Source organism: Strongylocentrotus purpuratus, unplaced genomic scaffold (assembly GCF_000002235.5).
Source record: "Strongylocentrotus purpuratus isolate Spur 01 unplaced genomic scaffold, Spur_5.0 spur5_scaffold_5, whole genome shotgun sequence".
NCBI classification, from domain to species: Eukaryota; Metazoa; Echinodermata; class Echinoidea; order Camarodonta; family Strongylocentrotidae; genus Strongylocentrotus; species Strongylocentrotus purpuratus.
Genome location: NW_022145611.1, coordinates 34,909,203 through 34,926,792, shown reverse-complemented (window position 1 = coordinate 34,926,792; position 17,590 = coordinate 34,909,203). Strand labels below are relative to the sequence as shown.

The following is a 17,590-nucleotide window of genomic DNA, read 5'->3' as shown; positions in this document are numbered from 1 at the left end:
CCCTACAATTCAACAAAGTTAAAGAATGGAAACATTTCGCCCCCCCCCGTCCATTCTTCTCTTAGACCTTTAGTCACCCCCCCCCCCCCCACCCTCACCCCCACATTCATTGTATCAATACATCGATAATGACCTCTCTTTCGCCCCATCTCTTGGTTTGGGTGAGCCGTTTTCCTCGCCCCATCATGTCTGTCTTCTCTCTTTCTCCTCTCTCCCTCTCCATCCCCTTCACTCCCACCCCTTTCTCTCTCTCTCTCTCTCTCTCTCTCTCTCTCTCTCTCTCTCTCTCTCTCTCTCTCTCCGTCTCTCTTTCTCTCACTTCACATTCATGGTAACTCACAACGAAACAGTGACAGTGTTCAGTTTTTCCTTGCTATTGTATTTTCTTTATTGATTATAGAATGCTGCAATGGTAATTGTTTTACATCATAATTCACCTTTGATATCAGAGCCATTACAGTGAACGTACTTATCCAGTGAAATAAAAAATTATACCCATTGACCGTGGATTGAAAAAAAAGATTTATACCATTTACCTCGCCTAGGTTAAGTGTGGCAATGAAGATTAATATCTTGCCAATGAACATTAGTGCTGCGACACGGATTTGAACCCTGTACCTTGTTGTTGGCAGTCTGGAGACCTATCAACTGGACCACAATATCTCCACCTCTATAATCTCACGACTTTAATCGCTGATGAAAGGGAGTGCACCAGAGTGATATAATATCATAGGTTGAAAACAACCTCTAAAACCCACGACAGTTTGATTTTGTGTTAAAGAGAGATAGAGAAGAAGAAAAAATACAAATCTAGCATTTTCAATTGTCAGGATTTTCCATCATCGATAATTATGTTATGACATATCAAGTGAGGATGAAGGATTTTCTTTCAGTTTACGGATGAGATTCTATTCATTTAATCAAGCAACAGCAAAAAAATCAACGAAAATGAAAATGCTCAAAGCAGAACATTGAACTACAGAAGGAATCAAATTGTCTGGACCAGACCACAATGTCCACCCATTTTAATACAGCTTATTGGAGTAATATTTATGGGATTATCCCTAAGATGCATTAAGATGTTCAAAATTAATCCCCAAATACCATAACCTTGATCCTTTCTGTGTGTGTGAGCTTCAATATAGCCCTACCAACTGGGATAAATGCTTAGGTTTAAATTCACTATATTCAAAATATTTGTTTGATAGGTTTTCGCTGAAAGAAGATCTCGTTTCTTGGAACTCCTTTTTAATCGAGGTAAGCCAGGAGGTTGGGTGAGCCAGTCTCAGCGTCTCCAACCTTGCCCGAGGAAGCGTTACTAATGATAGCAGCGTACACTTTCTCAGAATCACTCTCTGAAGCAGACATTACCGCAGCAATACCTGGGGAGAAGATAACAGTGTAGCATGAGGAAATTACATTTATTGTCAGAACTATTTCACAATTTTTTCATTAATCACCCAATTCTAAGACCTACCTGAACATAATTAGAAGAGTATGTCTGCGAAAATAGCTACAAGAGTGCTGGTAGTAAAATACAAAGGCGTAGTATTGACAAGGGGTTTTATTAACAGTTTTGTACCCTCACCATCAACATAATGCCCTCTCTCCTTTATTGTTACCATGATGGTATTACTCTTACACCATATGTTAACAGAAGCACATGAAAACGATATTATGGGTTTTAAAGCTTGCGTTTTCCTCAGGTCAGATTCGGTCATGTTCGTATATGGCAAGCCGTTTAAACATTAAATCCTATTTCGTGATATAAAAAAATATATAATGCTTGATACCAATTACATATTTTTTGATATCGAGAATTTAATTCTTGAACTGCACGCATCGTGAAAATATAAAAATCCATTGGGAAAATATAACTCCTTTTGGTGATCCAATAATATTCAAGGTTTATTAATTTAAAAATATGAATCGCAGCCAGAGGGGGGGGGGGGGGGGGGGAGGGGGGAGGGGGGGGGGGGGGGGGGGGGCTAAATTGTCCAATAATTTTTACAAAAGTATTTACATGATTTAAAGAAAAACACCATAGAATCATTATGATACAAGTAAACAATATGCAATTGTAAATAATTCATGAGTGTAATACCAAGGAGAGCATGTGAGGCTACCATGAAGCGAGTAGTACATTTTAGCTGCATAGGTGGAGGTTCAAAGTAGTATAGTGTAATGTAAGCGAAGACCGCAAGCTTTGCAAGCTCCATGTTTTGAAAAGACAGTTGGAAGGGAGAGACTGAGAGAGAATGTCATATTACGCACCTAACCAGAGTCAATATCTGTATACCTCTCTTTAGAAATCTAGCCATCTGATTGGTCGAAATTTGAGTCGTGATTTAAGCCATGCCCGCCTACCGGTCAATAGTCGTTTAAAAGATGCCCGCATGCCCCGGTTAACGGGCCGCATAAATACATTTTGGTGAGATCCCCATTGGTGCACGTGTAAAAGTTTCTTTGTGTGAGCGCGGATACAAAGAGTGCAGTGCGGGTGCGATTCCCGAATGATTGTAACATTCAGGCAACTTTCCAGCGAAGATTTACAGACAGCGTCTCAGATTTTCTGTGATGTTTTAACCAGTCTTTACTCAAGTAAGGATAAGGTAATAATTCTTTGCAGATTTTGTGTGTGAATTCGGTATATAAAAGATATATCGACTGCTTTAATATTCGAAGCATTGATGTTTATATACTGGCTCTCGGGGACGTTACATCCTGATATGACCCCGAGGCGTGCCGGGGCCTATCGAAACATAGCAGTCAATATAATTATCTATATTATAAGATGATGAAGCGGATCCAAATCAAATGATTGGTTGAGAGCGTACACGTGACCAAGCATTTATTTTGCCTAACACTTAATTTTACTAATGACCGGTCGTTAGTAAAATCATTTTATAAAACATTATTTTATAAAACAATCAAAATATCCTCTTATAAAACAATAATACAAATCATTTTGTTCGGGCATTAGTAAAATTACTCACATGAACTCGGTACCTACGAAACAGTCCTAAGGTACCTCGTGTTGGTAATTCTTACTAATGCCCTCACTGTAGTGTATTATTTGCATATTTTCTAATATACCACTCTCTGCTTTTTTATCGCGGAGTAGCCTCAATGAAACAATGTTTATGAATATTACATAATTTTTCGTTACCTGCAACATGAGGGCATGACATGCTGGTTCCGCTCTTTGTGCTTGTGGAAGTTTTGGAGCTAATACCGCAACTTTTGATGGATGAACCAGGAGCAAAGATATCAACACATGTGCCGTAGTTCGAGAAGGAAGATCTTTGGTCAGAACTGGTAGTGGCACCCACGGTGATAGCCTACATGCACACAAGTCATAATCATTATTCAAACGCATACACATGAACGTGCAGAAGTAAACCTTTAATACCAAGGTCCATTTGGCACACTGTAAATACAAAAGCCTTTGGAATAATGAAAAAGACAGAATACAAGACATACAAAGGCGTGGATCCACATTATATTATTGTATAAAGCACGTCAAATATTTTACACCAAATAATATAGTGAAGAAAACCCGTATCCGGACACATACCCCCTGGACATCCACCCCGGATAACCACCACCGGTCAACTGCCCCCTAGGACAACTACCCCATAGGACAACTACCCCCTAGGACAACTACCCCCAGGGTAGTTGTCCGGGGGTAGTTGTCCTAGAGGATGGTTGTCGTAGGGGGCAGTTGTCTGGGGGTAGTTGTCCGGGGAGTAGTTGTCTGGGGGTTAGTTTTCCAGGGGTAGTTGTCCCGGGGGTAGTCGTCATAGAGGGTGTTTGCCCTTGGAGGTAGTTGTCCTAGGGGTTAGTTGACTGAGGTGGTTATCCGTGGGGTGGATGTCCAGGGGTAGGTGTCCTAGAACCAAGAACCATTGTACTCTGCTCTTGATTATGTCATAATACTTTCTCACTACTTGTTTATGGTTTTCAATTAGTATTCATTCTTCTTTAAATAAGTAACACAGAAAGAAACAAAAACTAGGAAGGGAATTTGATATTCTGGTTTTCTCAGTGGGATCATTCAACTGTTTGGATTACAAATGTTTATATCAGGTATGATAAAGATAATAATGCAGATATATATTTATTCATTTCGCATCTTTGTACAGAGTATCATGTACAGCTACATAATCATTACGGAACATTGTTAAAACATTGAAATAGGCTGGTTTACAACAGGGCTCTGTTTAAAAACGACATTATGTTCTGCCTTTTTTCCATTCTATTCTCCTATCAGCTCACTTCCGCCTCTGATATCAAACGAAAACTATATGAGAATAATACTGAATCACAATGTACTAAATAAGGAGAGATGGAAGAGGGAATGAGAGAGGGAGGAGGTATATAATAGATTGATAATAAGGGCAGATCTGAGGCCCCCTACTCTATATAGATAGTGGGAAAAAACATGAAAACCTTGAGCAACCCTTGGGTGGATATGTTGCGCATTATAAATGCCTGCATTATTATCGTTCAGGAATATAAAGGAGGCTATGCCCCCGCCCCCATTGTAATACTCGCGGGAAAGAATTCGGGAATACATCTCCCCCCCCTCCCCCCATTCTGAGAGAGCCTAGAAAGGGGCGACGAAATTCTCATATTATGACCTAGGAAAATTCAATGTCATTATCTCACCCCCACCCCCTCCCCGTTTCACCCCTCTCCCCCTGTCACACCTGAATTGGATTCCCCACCCCTGAATAATCAAGTCATTTACCTCTGCTGCAGAAGCGGGTGACTTGTCGCAAGCATCACCATCGTCATTGCCAGCCGAGACAACTACAACATAGCCGGCATTTCGACAATTCTTGACAGCTGTATTTTGTGAAGTCGACACGGAGCCACCGAGGGACATCGAAACAACACCAGGCTTTTGCCCATTAGCGCTTACCCAATCAAGGGCTGACAAAATAAGATAAATTATATGAAAATCATGATAATTATAACAACAACAACAACCATAATAATATAGTATTAATAGTGATAATAATGATAATAATAATGATAATAACAATACCATAAATGATAATGATAATACTACTAATAATAATAATAGTGAAAATAATGATAAGAACAATAATAATAAAAATGATCATGGCAATGAATAATATAATATTGATAGTAATAATGATAATAATGCTAATACTTATAATAACAATATTAATTACAGTTATAAAAAAAATAACAAAATCAGTAATAATGATAATAATAACCAAATTATTATTATTATAATTATTACAATAATAATAACAATAATAATGATATTTTGCAGATAGAATTCAAAATATCAAAATTGACGATACTGTCTACAATACTCTTTCAATACTCTTTGGGTACAGCAAGCTAAGGGTCTCGGCTCGGACCTCCGTTATTTACTCTGTACTATTACCCAAAAGAATTCCCTGGAACGACTGTACGCAGATGACAAACGGATTTCTTTTTCTTTCAGGCCTGCATGTACTTGCTCAATATAAAATCATCTCGACCATAGAAGCTTCAAGCAGGTGTTGATTATATTCGTTGATGGAATCTTTAAAACAGACTCATCCTAAATGACAGCAAAACTGTTGGTTATTGACACTTCGAACATGTGTCAATGGGGTATCTGTCAGAAGTCCTGTCATAAAACCATTACTCAGTGCTAGAAATCTAGTACTTTTTGACGAACGTTTGAATATGCGAACATTACAAACATAATGTAAATCAATTACATACCACATGATAATATAACCTCTGACGTATTCTGAAGAGTTTTGATCAGGACAGTATAAAAACAATTGTTCATGCTTGCATCTTTATTTTAAGCTTTTCATTAAAAAGAGTTTGGCTCTTAGGGTAATCGGAGTTAGTTTTCAGCAAGGACACACGTAATCCTAGAAAATGATAGGCCTATATAGGCTACGTGAACAACTCTTTTTTCCACTTGCGATTCTTGTATACATGAGAAACGACCATTCATGAACATGCAGGAAGGGAAATTATTTTGGTCTTTGTTTCCTTCCTTCCGTTTTTTTTATTCCCCCTTCCCTCTGTCCCTTTCCAATTCATTTTCCCCATTTTCTTGTTCAGCACTAAAGTTTACTCTTTTTTTTGTTTTTTTTGTTGGGGGGGGGGGGGGGCATTTGGAGGGGGCTTCCGCCCCTCAGCGCAATGCCATGGTATTACATGGTATGTTATACAGCTGACCACCTGCATATGGGAGTGTTGGTGACTTCTGGTATTAGAGGGCAGTGTCCTCGCCAATTAGTTTGTACCAAAAGAAATAAAAATGATTTGATTAGATGAGATGTACTTGAAGTCCTTAACCTTGGTCTTTTCTGGTTTGACACTTGATCTAATGAAATGGTTTACAGAGGACCAATTAAATGTTTAGTAAACTGACATCCATGAAAAAATGAGAGTCGACTATATCGAGGTTTGAAACATTGACAAATCTTACTTAGCGTTTTCCTTATATTGCAGCAGTAAATTGCACATATTGATAATCAAGTAATCAGTTGGGCATAACTGTTTTTTTTAAAAAAGCTTTAAGGTGTAAACAGGTCAACGATAGAATGTAGCAAGAGTGTCAAATTTCAATAACAGTAAGGGGAAAAGAAGACAAAGCAACATGTTTGGCAGGAAGCAGGGCGGCGGAGCGACTTCCAAAGTGGGGGGGGGGGGGGGGCACAAAAGGGCACTTTCTGGAGATTTTTTAAATAGATATTGGTATATACCCCTATATTGTGATTACATTATCGGGGATGATTTCAATATTTGTTTTTCTTTTTACAGCATCGGCCGTTTTACGGCCAATATTTTAGAGGGCATGTCATAATCCCCCCCCCCCCCCCCCCCCCCCCCCCCCCCGGCCGTATCAACACTCAAACAGCCCGGCCTTTTTAGGGCTAAAAGGTTAATTATCAGAGGTGAAATTGGGCACTTATGAAAATAAAAAAAAGGGGCACTAATGATAAAGAGAAAAGGGGGAACGATATGGTTTTAATAGGGGCATTAATCGGAGTTGAAAGGGGGCTTTTATGAGAAGGGGGAAGTGGTTCTTATTAAAAAGAAAAAGAGGCACATGTTAAAATAAACGGGGCACTAATCAAAGATAAAAAAGGGTAAATGTAAGAAGTGGAAGGGGCACTTATAAGAAGGAAAAAGATCATTTGTTATGAAGGACAAGGGGGACGTGTCAAAATAAAGAAGGCATTTATATAAGATGAAAATAGCACTTATCAGAAGGGGAAGGGGCACTTATCAGAAGGGGAAGGGGCACTTGTCAAAGTAAAACGAGTATCTCTCAGAATTGAATAGGGTCATTTACAAGAGATGAAAAGGGGCACTTATGAGAATGAAAAGGAACTATTTTCATAGATGAAAAGGGGCATTTATGAGAAGGGAAAGGTTTTTTTTTTTAATGAGGGCACTTATCATAAGGTAAAGGGGGTACTTATTAAAAAGGAAAGGGGGCACATGTGAAAATATAAGGTGCGCTTATCCGAGTTAAAAAGGGGTAGTTATCAAAAGGGAAAGGGGAACTTTTACAAAGTCAAAGGGGAACTTGTCAAAGCAAAAGGGGAACCTCTTAGATTTAAATAGGGCAATTATCAGAGGTGAAGGGGGCTCTTATCAAAAGTGAAAATGGGCGCTTCTTGTACCTGAAAAGGGGAATTTACTAGAGATTAAAAAAGGCACTTATGAGAATGGAAAATGGACACTTATTGCAAAGGAAAATGTGAACTTGTCAAAGGAAAATGGGTACATGTCAAAATAAAAGGGGCACTTATTAGAGGTGGAAAGGGGAAGGGGCACTTATTAGAGATGGAAAAGGGAAGGGGCACTTGTCAAAGTAAAATTGGCACTTTTCCTATGTAAAAAGGGGCACTTCTTACAAAGTTAAGGGGGCACTTTTCTTATGTAAAAAGGGGTCCTTTAGGGGTATAGAAAAATTGGGGGGGGGGCACTGTGCCCCTCTGCCCCTCGGGAGCGCCGCCTCTGGCTAGATGTAATCTCAGACTCTCGATTTCCCATATTCTATCAGGTCCACTGATAGTACCAAACTTTAATTTATCCGAACCACAAGTTAACCATTATTGTGATGGGAAATAAATAGTACTAATTTGTGTTGTAACCAGTTGAAATAGTAATGATCCAATAACCAGAGCTTTCCGAAGTTGTTGGCAAGATTTTTTTTTTACCTGCGATGCTGTCAGATTTATAGCCAGAGCCACTGCAATCGAGGGTACGGAGTGCGTAGACGGAGGCCTGTTTAGCAATACCATATGTATTACCTACAGCAGTACCGGCACAGTGGGTTCCATGTCCATTGCAATCTTGCCCCTATAGAATAGAAGAATGGTGGTGGTATCTTTATCTCAATTATCTCAAGCATTATATCTATACTACAGGTACTATAATTTGAAGGAAAAAATACATGTTCAACAAAATACGCCCAAAAGGTTAGGGGAAGCAAGTACATATTGCAAGATATACAATCTGTGCCAAAATAATTTATATTTTCTATAAATTTGTCATTAATAATCTTACACCCATGAGTTAGGAAATACTATTATATTAGAATATATAACAAAATTTAAAAAAAAACAGAACACCCCTACCGACAGGAGCAAAGAGATGAGAAAATATTTAAACGAAAGTGAGAGGAAAGTAGAGAGAGAGAGAGAGAGAGAGAGAGAGGGGCGTATTATCTAGATCTATTATTTTTTAATAATTTTTAAAATAATTCCATAAATTGGGGTAAAACAAAAATATTCCAACTTTATGAGCGACAGTGTAATATTCATTGCTTCCTTATTAGTTCTGATATAATTATATCACTGAAGGACACTTTAAACAAGGATTAAATTTGTCACTTTTTATCGTAGAATTATATAGACTTACGATCGATTGCCAATCTAGACTATTTTCTAATATTTTGTAAATTTCTAATGATTCTGGAATTACATTAAAAAGTTACACTTTCTCAAAATCTCCTCTCACATGTTTTGTAATCCTCATTACTTTTTGTGCAAAACAGCTCGAGCCCTGACTATGGACCTGACTACATAAGACTACTACTGCCACTACGACGATGACGACGAATACTACTACTATGTCTACTCCTTCTATTCCTATACAATTAAAACAAATACTGTGAACAGCATTAGGTAAGATTAAAAAGGAATAGATAGGCCAACAGCAAAACAGTAAAAAGAAAGAAATGAACGAAATAAAATGACCGTCGTCTACTAACATCTCCACCTATGAAGTCTGCAGCAACACTAGCACGGCTACCAAAGTCATCATGGTCTGTATAGATACCAGAGTCGACTACGTAAACATGAGCTCCATCACCTTCACCTGCAAACAAGGTTAATATCTTTAGTCAAATTAAAATTGTCCCTGAAATAGTCAGTTATCATGATAAAATATTCATGGGACGTAAATATAAGAAAATCATATACGCAAGCTAAAAACAAAAATGAATGAATGAAGCAAAATGAAAGATATCAATATACGTAACAATGGATTATACACATAATGAATATTACTATCTTCATTACCATGCAGAATATAACAAAGAGTGATAACATTTAAAGGGATAGTTGAGTTCTGTTGCAGAGGGCGCTACACAAAATTTATCAAATTCGGTTCAGAGACGGCTGAAATATCCATAGATATAACGATTTCTAAATTTTGTGTACCACTACAAGTTTGAAGAAAAAAAACCGTTAATAAAATGAAATAGCGCCTTTTACGCTGTATTTCAGCCACTGCCGATGTTGGTTTTATGTTGGCTTTTTCGTGTTGGTTATATTAAGCCCAACCAGCCGGCCCATGTATTGTTATTATTAATTGATTAATTAATTAACGGTCACCGTATTTTTTTTAAAAGTGGAGCTGAATTGGTATGATCGTATTGGTTAAATTTCACACATTTTGGGGTCTAAAATAACTTTTAAAGGTCCTCAAAGGGCACTAGAAATGTGAAAGATAAGAATAAGAGCAATAACCATGCACTTTGAAGGCAATTTCGATCTGAAAACAGAACTCAACTATCCCTTAATATGGTATTTACATTTTTTTACATACTCATTTATGAATATGATTTTTATTCAAATAAACTGCATTTGGTGGAGGGCGGAGGAAGAAGAAGAACAAGAATCATCATCATGACTTATATGACTAGAGTAAAGTATTACTTGAGTTTAATGTGTTAATTTATTTTTGCAAAACAATGAAGAATAGCAATATGATTGAAAACTTGTCTCATGAGAAGAAGAAGAAGAAGAAGAAGAAGAAGAAGAAGAAGAAGAAGAAGAAGAAGAAGAAGAAGGAAAAAAGAAGAAGAAGAAGAAGAAGAAGAAGAAGAAGAAGGAAAAGAAGAAGCAGAAGAAGATGAAGAATACATATTATATATATATTTGACTAACTTTTGACGTCCATTCTCCCGTCGAGAGGGAGATCTCTCTGGTCGATGCGATCAAGACCCCATTCGGAATCGGCAACTGCAGCGTCAGCTGTGATGATCTCATCTTCCTCTACATAGGCAACACCAGGCAGGGAACGCAACTGAAAGGTGACCATAATATTGTTCCTCAAAATCATGTACAGTCAATCCTGTCTATTAAGGCCACCCAAAGGAGACAGAAATAGTGGCCACTGTAGACAAGGTGGTCTTACTAGACAGTTTCTGCAACGCACCTTTCTTTCTCGAGCATGGCCATTATATAGAGAGATGTCCTTAATAGAGAGGTGGTCACCAAGACAGGTTTGACTGTACTTGATTCTGATGTTCCTCTTCATTAAATGAACAAGATGTATCATCCAGTCAGATGAACAAGAATATTACATTTTGGCATTTGGCAACAAAAAACATGTTAAAGGTACTATGTCCCCTTTGCAGGCCCAAAAAATGAAAAAGTTAAATTCCAACTGCATTTGAAATATAATACTAATTTATAACTTCCCTAAAAAGGTGGGGCTTGAAAATGTCTTCTAATAACGACTATTAGTTGTCAAATCGACTTTAGGGCTATAGAGCCCAAAAGTAATAGTCTTGATTTTCAGACAATTGTACCGAATGGTCATACGTTTTATGCTGCGCAAAGATTCAATCAGTTTAAGCTTGGCCATCACAAGAAGTGGGTTATTGATGTAGACAAATGCTCATGTACCCTTTACAACTCTTTTCATGTATGTTATTACCAAAGAAGAAACAAGCCAGTCAGTCACTCAATAGTGTCTGACAGTGAAGTCTAGCAAGTAAACGGGTTTCCTTGCATAATTTGAATATGAGGACACTGCTAATGTTTAAATTTCACAGATAGGACAAACATGACATATTCATAATTCTTGCAAAGTTCTACATAATTTGAGGTTGGCTGCAAAAGGGACATAGTACCTTTAAAGTGCAATCGATGCAACATAAGCACACATACTACTAACTATGGAAACTAGCTAAAATATTAACGCTGTGATTATCTTAATTAAAAGAGAAGGAAGGATAAGAAGTAAATGAAAAAAAAGAGGAACAACAGCAGGAAGAAGGATTAGGATTAAGAGGAGGAGGAGGAGGAGGAGGAGGGGAGGAGGAGAAGAACAAGGAGGGGAATAAGAACAAAAGAAAGAGGAGAGAACCATACAAAAAATAGTAGAAGAAAGGGGAAAATAAGAAGAAGGTAAAAAGGAAAGGAGGAGGTAGAGGCGGGGAAAGAAATAGATAGAGACATAATGACGAAGATGATGAAGAAGAGAAGTAGTAAAAAAAATATTTAAAAATAAAAATAAAAAAAGGTAATTCTTACGATATCAAGGCCTCCTTCGGGAACAACGGATACGAAAGCATTGATGAGAGATATTTTCGATTTGATAGAAGCGAAGAGACCAGATGTAGCTACACGGTTCATTAAACGCTCTAAAGTTGCGTCGATATCTACACCATCCTGTGAAATTAATGGAATTTTCATGAATAAAAAGGATAAATAAGTGTTATCCATACAAATATTTGCACAAACATTGATCAGAAATATGTCAAACGCTATCGTTAAAGAAATTGAGTAAAGTAAATTATTGTCTACAGGTTCACACACACACACAAAAAAAAAAAACGTTTTCACCATTCACAGATAAAGAAATGCTATTTATTCAGGTGCAGCCTAACTTAATAGTAATAATACAAATATTCATTTTTCAGTGAGAGGAAGAATTACGTTACTCGAAAAGCTTGCTCAAGAGTCAATGCACGATGGGAAGGGAAAGACAATTATCATGAGCAATAAAAGCTAGCAATTAAATATGAGCTGCCATAACATAGCAACATTTGTGCCATCTATTATGTTGGAATCCTTTGGAAACTTTTACTTTGTCGTTTACTTTGAGGTTCCTTATATAGGCGTATGACAGTAATGTTCTGCAACTGTGTCTAACGAATTTGTATTCCCATCGCTTACGCATATTTGGGCTCCCTTTTTACTTACTCTGTAATAATGTGTTTGAGAGTTAAACTTTGAGATAAAATATTTAACTCTAAATTCAACTGACTTATTGAAAGTAGCTTCTTTTTTTTCTACTGCATCTTTTGAAATTTAACGCACCACATAACCGCTTGAAAACATGACATCAAAATTGTGAAGAATGTAGATAATATTGTTACCTGCAGAACGACGATGTAACGTCCCTTTACGCCGTTTTCACCAGCGTCGTAGAACGGGGCTTGGGCAGCGTAAGCGGCCACGGCCAGGGTAAGCAGCAATAGGAATTTCATCTTGTATGGTCAGTCTATAATTAATTAATGACAAGGAATGAACAAGCCAACGGAAGTGGCGGATCAAGGGCGGCTGCATGGGGACGGATATTTAATTGTCAAACTGTTGAATCGTCTATAATCATCATTATGGACTATATATCTGTTAGATGTTCTCTGTTATATCTAAAGGTTTTCCACGGTGTTTTTGTATCAACAAGAACGTTTTTGATAAATCATATTTTATCATTCTTGTTATTATTATCTTCTTTTTTGGAGGGGGCGAGCCTTTGGTATATTATCATTCCGTCTACAGGAACCAATTTGTGATGAAGCGTTTGGAGGAATAAAGAGGAGAATTAGTATTTTGTTTAATCGAGGTTTGAAACGTTTGTGAGCATAAGCATATCGCGGGCACTCTATAGGAGAAAGGGGTTTACGTCGCAAATAATTATATCAACATTTAGTTTCTACACATCCACTGTTGGTGGATTTTCTATCCATGTCTTTTTCATATAGCTATCGTCCTTGTTCTACTAAATAAGAATCCAAACTAAAAAGAGGCCACCGCACTGCCAGTGACGGTAGTCCGAATGTTTTTTTCTCTCTGAGACACACCCTCTAGCACCCTAAGCCTTCACGCCCATCACACATGTTTTGAAGAGTGTATAGTTTTGAAAAAGAAATGATGGTATTTATCTGTAAAGAGACAGGGGTGTCTCGACAGAAGTGCCGAGTAGCCCCCCCCCCCCCCCAAAAAAAAAAAAAAAAAAAAATGTTGGTGATAACAACCGTCAATTTCTCGACTTTATATATTGTAGACCCATCTTGTAAAACAAATAATACATGTTTTTAGCTCGTGCATTAGTGATATGCATTGCATTTGGTAAGTCACAATGAGACGGACAATGAACTCGACAAGTCTCACTCATTATCAAACTTTTATACCTAACCTGCGTGCATTGCATATTTACCAATGCACTCGCAAAAAACGTATTATTTGTATACTAAAGTGTAACTCGTATTCTCTCCAATGATACATGTACATATTTCTGCAGCATGCACGGATGAACAAAAAGGTTGTAAAACTTTCAAAACAAATTTGGTCTGATGAAACGAATGTGGCTAATATCCCTTTTAAAAATTCAATTATGATTCGTGCTTTCATAATAATAATTTGTATCTCAGCTTTCACAGGGCCTTGATTCAAGCCCGGGTACTCATATACGGGGATGTGTGGCTCTAATGGGTCCCATTTTTAAACAAAAATATTGGTCCGTTTTCTAAAATTTCAAAAATTTCGGGTTTTTGCATTGCGAACAGTCAAATTTTTTAAAAATGGGCCTATATTTCGAGAAAAATCTCTAAAATGGGTACCATTTTCTGCCAAAATGGGTAGGGGTTTCGAGGCTTGAGCGTCACACCCCATCCAAACCAAATTTAAGTAATATGTTAGTCTTAATTCTTCTTTGATAAGCCTGCAAATCGTTTATCCTACGACATTGTTCTGACATAGAGCGTCCAAAATGAGCTACATCCATTGAAACTGAATCAATGTACACAGAATGAGGAGGAAGCCAGGATTACGTCAATAATTTTATTGAGAAATATTTGAGCTTGGGGTAACATGAACAAGATTGCTTATCTAATGCACAAAACAGATTTTAAAACAAATAAAAGCTAGGTTATTGTTGTCAGAAAAAATAAAACAAACATAATTGGCTTTTGACACACATTACGCTTCCTTCAGCCCAAACGTTGTAGAAGCGGATTTCGATATAGAAGATAATTATTCTTTATCATGAAAACCCTACTTAGGTATTAACACAAGACACTCTTTCGTGAGGAGCTACCAAAGCTGACGATATTTTTCTTATGATGCACACTTTAAAGCTGCTCTAATTGTCTAAAGTGATCTAATTCACTGAACATTATTCAATCGAAGAATGACAAAGTAAGAAGAAAAGCGTCGTCTAGGACTTACCTTCCTTCCAAACAGCCAAGCGATGATGAGAATGATGATGACTCTTCCTTTCATCCCATTAATAAAGGGTCCCATCAAGTTCATTTCAAATGTTGGGAACCCACCAGATGATTCAATATCGAGAAAACAAATAAGATGAATTTTAAAATAGATTTTTGATCTGATAGTAGAACTATTATGATATTAAAATTGGGATGACGCATGTCTCTTGATACGTGTTTTTATTTCTACATTGTCCCATTGTTTTGTCTGTGAAATGTACGTATAAGGGTCAGTGAACCCTTACATCCATGAGGAGGAGGAGGAGAAGGAGGAGGAGGAGGGGCCTAGGAGAAGTCTCATCCTTCGACCAATGACTGAACTAATCAATGAATAGTCATCACATACGTGGGGAGGAGGAGAAGGAGGAGGAGGGGGAGGGGCCTGGGAGAGGTCACATCCTCCGACCAATGACTGAACTAATCAATGAATAGTTAACCCTCACATCCATGAGGAGGAGGAGGAGGAGGAGGAGGAGGAGGGGAGGGGGGGGGGGAGGGCTGGGAGAGGTCACATCCTTCGACCAATGACGGAAATAATCAATGAATAGTTAAACCCTTATATCCATAAGGAGGAGGAGAAGGAGGAGGAGGAGAAGGAAGGGGAGGAGGGGCCTAGGAGATGTCACAGCCTTCGACCAATGACTGAACTAATCAATGAATAGTTAAACCCTCACATACATGAGGAGGAGGAGGAGGAGGAGGAGGGAGGGGAGGGGAGGTCACATCCTCCGACCAATGACTGAACTAATCAATGAATAGTTAAACCCTCACATCCATGAGGAGGAGGAGGAGGAGGAGGAGGAGGAGGGGGGAGGGGAGGGGGGGGGGGGTTCGGGAGAGGTCACATACTTCGACCAATGACTGAGCTAATCAATGAATAGTTTAACCCTTATATCCATGAGGAGGAGGGACGGAGGAGGAGGAGGGGAGGGGGAGGGGGTGGGGGCTGGGAGAGGTCACATCCTTCGACCAATGACTGAGCTAATCAATGAATAGTTAAACCCTTACATCAATGAGGAGGAGGAGGAAGGCTTTTGAGAAGTCACATCCTTCGATTAATTACTCAGGGGCCTTGGAGAAGTAATAATGATAATAATAATGATTATAATGATAACGATAATAATAATAATAATATAATAATAATAATAATAATAATAATAATAATAATAATAATAATAATAATAATAATAATAATAATAATAATAATAATAATAATAATGATGATGATGACGATGATGATGATGATGATGATGATGATGATTCATTATCATTTTCTTTAGACATTCAGTGTGTATCAACAACAAAAATTTAACCCAAATTTGGTAGCACCTTATAAAATAGTGATAACCACTGTGCCCTTGAAACTGGTAAAGAGTACCTTTATTCTCTCTCTAATTACACTTTATTCATCACTTTGTTTCCACAGATGATGGAGCAATAAAGTTTTCTAAAAGTCTTGTAACAAATCGTTTAAACCAAGCTTGGGCTGAAAGAAAGCGTGGGTGCCGAAAACCAATTTGCATGTTAATACAGTTTGAAATCGATATAGGCTTACATTAAAAAATTTAAAAAATTGTTTATTTTGTAATATTAGTTTGTGCATTTGAGTAACAAAATAGTTCATGTCGATTTCAACTCCGTAAAATGCTCATTATTAGAAGAAGAATTGATGACATTCTCCGTGTTATAATAACATCATCAGTAGCTTCCTCCTACTGAATTATTGAATCAAATCCTGTTTAAAGACTTTCCTCATATATATATATTTTTTTGTTGTTGTTGTAAAGCTTCAATCATTGATATCATTTGCTTTTCGGGTAACAATAAATTATGCAGGCAAAATTCACACATTATCAAAGCAGATTTGTTTTGTTTAACTTTGTAAGATAATTCAATAAGACAAGAAGTTTTCAGCCTGTCATAGTAAATTCAGATAAGCACATGAATTGAGTATCAATAGCTTATTCAAAAACATTGTACACCATCTACAAATAAAGCTTATCTAATTGCGTGCGGCTCTATCAAGTATTGCTATTTGTTTTCATTTTCTTTAAACATGCAATAAAAATACAACACTAGACACAGGCCTACAGCTGAAGTTTTTCACATGTTCTTATCGATACGACCGAGAAATTCGGAGGCTGCCGCTGCATGACACTGGCGGGGGAGTGACCTCTAAAGACGACTGAGAAATTCGGAGGCTGCCGCTGCATGACACTGGCGGCGGAGTGACCTCCAAAGTGGGGAGGGGGAGGCACCAACAAAAACGGGCACTTTCTGGAGAAAAAAAAGGCACCTACAAAGGGAAATCAAAACGAAAATAAACAATGTTTTAGAAATTGGGATATACCCCTGTAAAATATTAATATCCAAGATTTATATAGCGCTGGTATACAAATACAGTTTCTTAGCGCTTTAAAAGCAAATGAAATTAAAATTACGGTTAAACTAAATATGTAATAAGGATTACATTATGAAGGATGATATTTGAATCTCTTTATACACCATACAAGATATCGCTTGAGCATCATACTTTGCAATTGGGTGTGATGGTTTGAAAATGCGAGTGAGCCAAGCGAGTGAGGACAATTTAAGACTTGTGAGGTCGCAGTGCGAATAATTACATCTTCTAAAGAGGGAAAACCCCAATCCTGATGGAATTATAAGCACATTCTCATAACGGAAGACTGAAAAGACCTTTAATAAGTAACATAATTATATCATGTATATATAAATGCAAGCGAGCGCAGCGGGCGAGCTTTGGGGGAGATTGCTCTTAGTCGCTTGAAATTAAGGGTG

At 37.7% G+C, this 17,590-nt stretch overlaps 1 protein-coding gene across 1 annotated transcript; it reads right to left on the bottom strand.

Moving 5' to 3' along the window:
* Positions 1-363: 363 nt before the first annotated feature.
* On the bottom strand, positions 364-14,829 carry LOC115929787 (aqualysin-1-like). The gene is made up of 9 exons (XM_030999804.1): positions 14,751-14,829; positions 12,677-12,801; positions 11,829-11,966; positions 10,455-10,593; positions 9,275-9,381; positions 8,220-8,361; positions 4,754-4,938; positions 3,170-3,341; positions 364-1,382 (listed from the first exon to the last, which is right to left on the bottom strand). The coding sequence occupies exons 2-9, from the start codon at positions 12,785-12,787 to the stop codon at positions 1,249-1,251; spliced, it is 1,128 nt and encodes a 375-aa protein (XP_030855664.1). The 5' UTR covers positions 12,788-12,801; positions 14,751-14,829; the 3' UTR covers positions 364-1,248.
* Between the last annotated feature and the right edge of the window lie 2,761 nt (positions 14,830-17,590).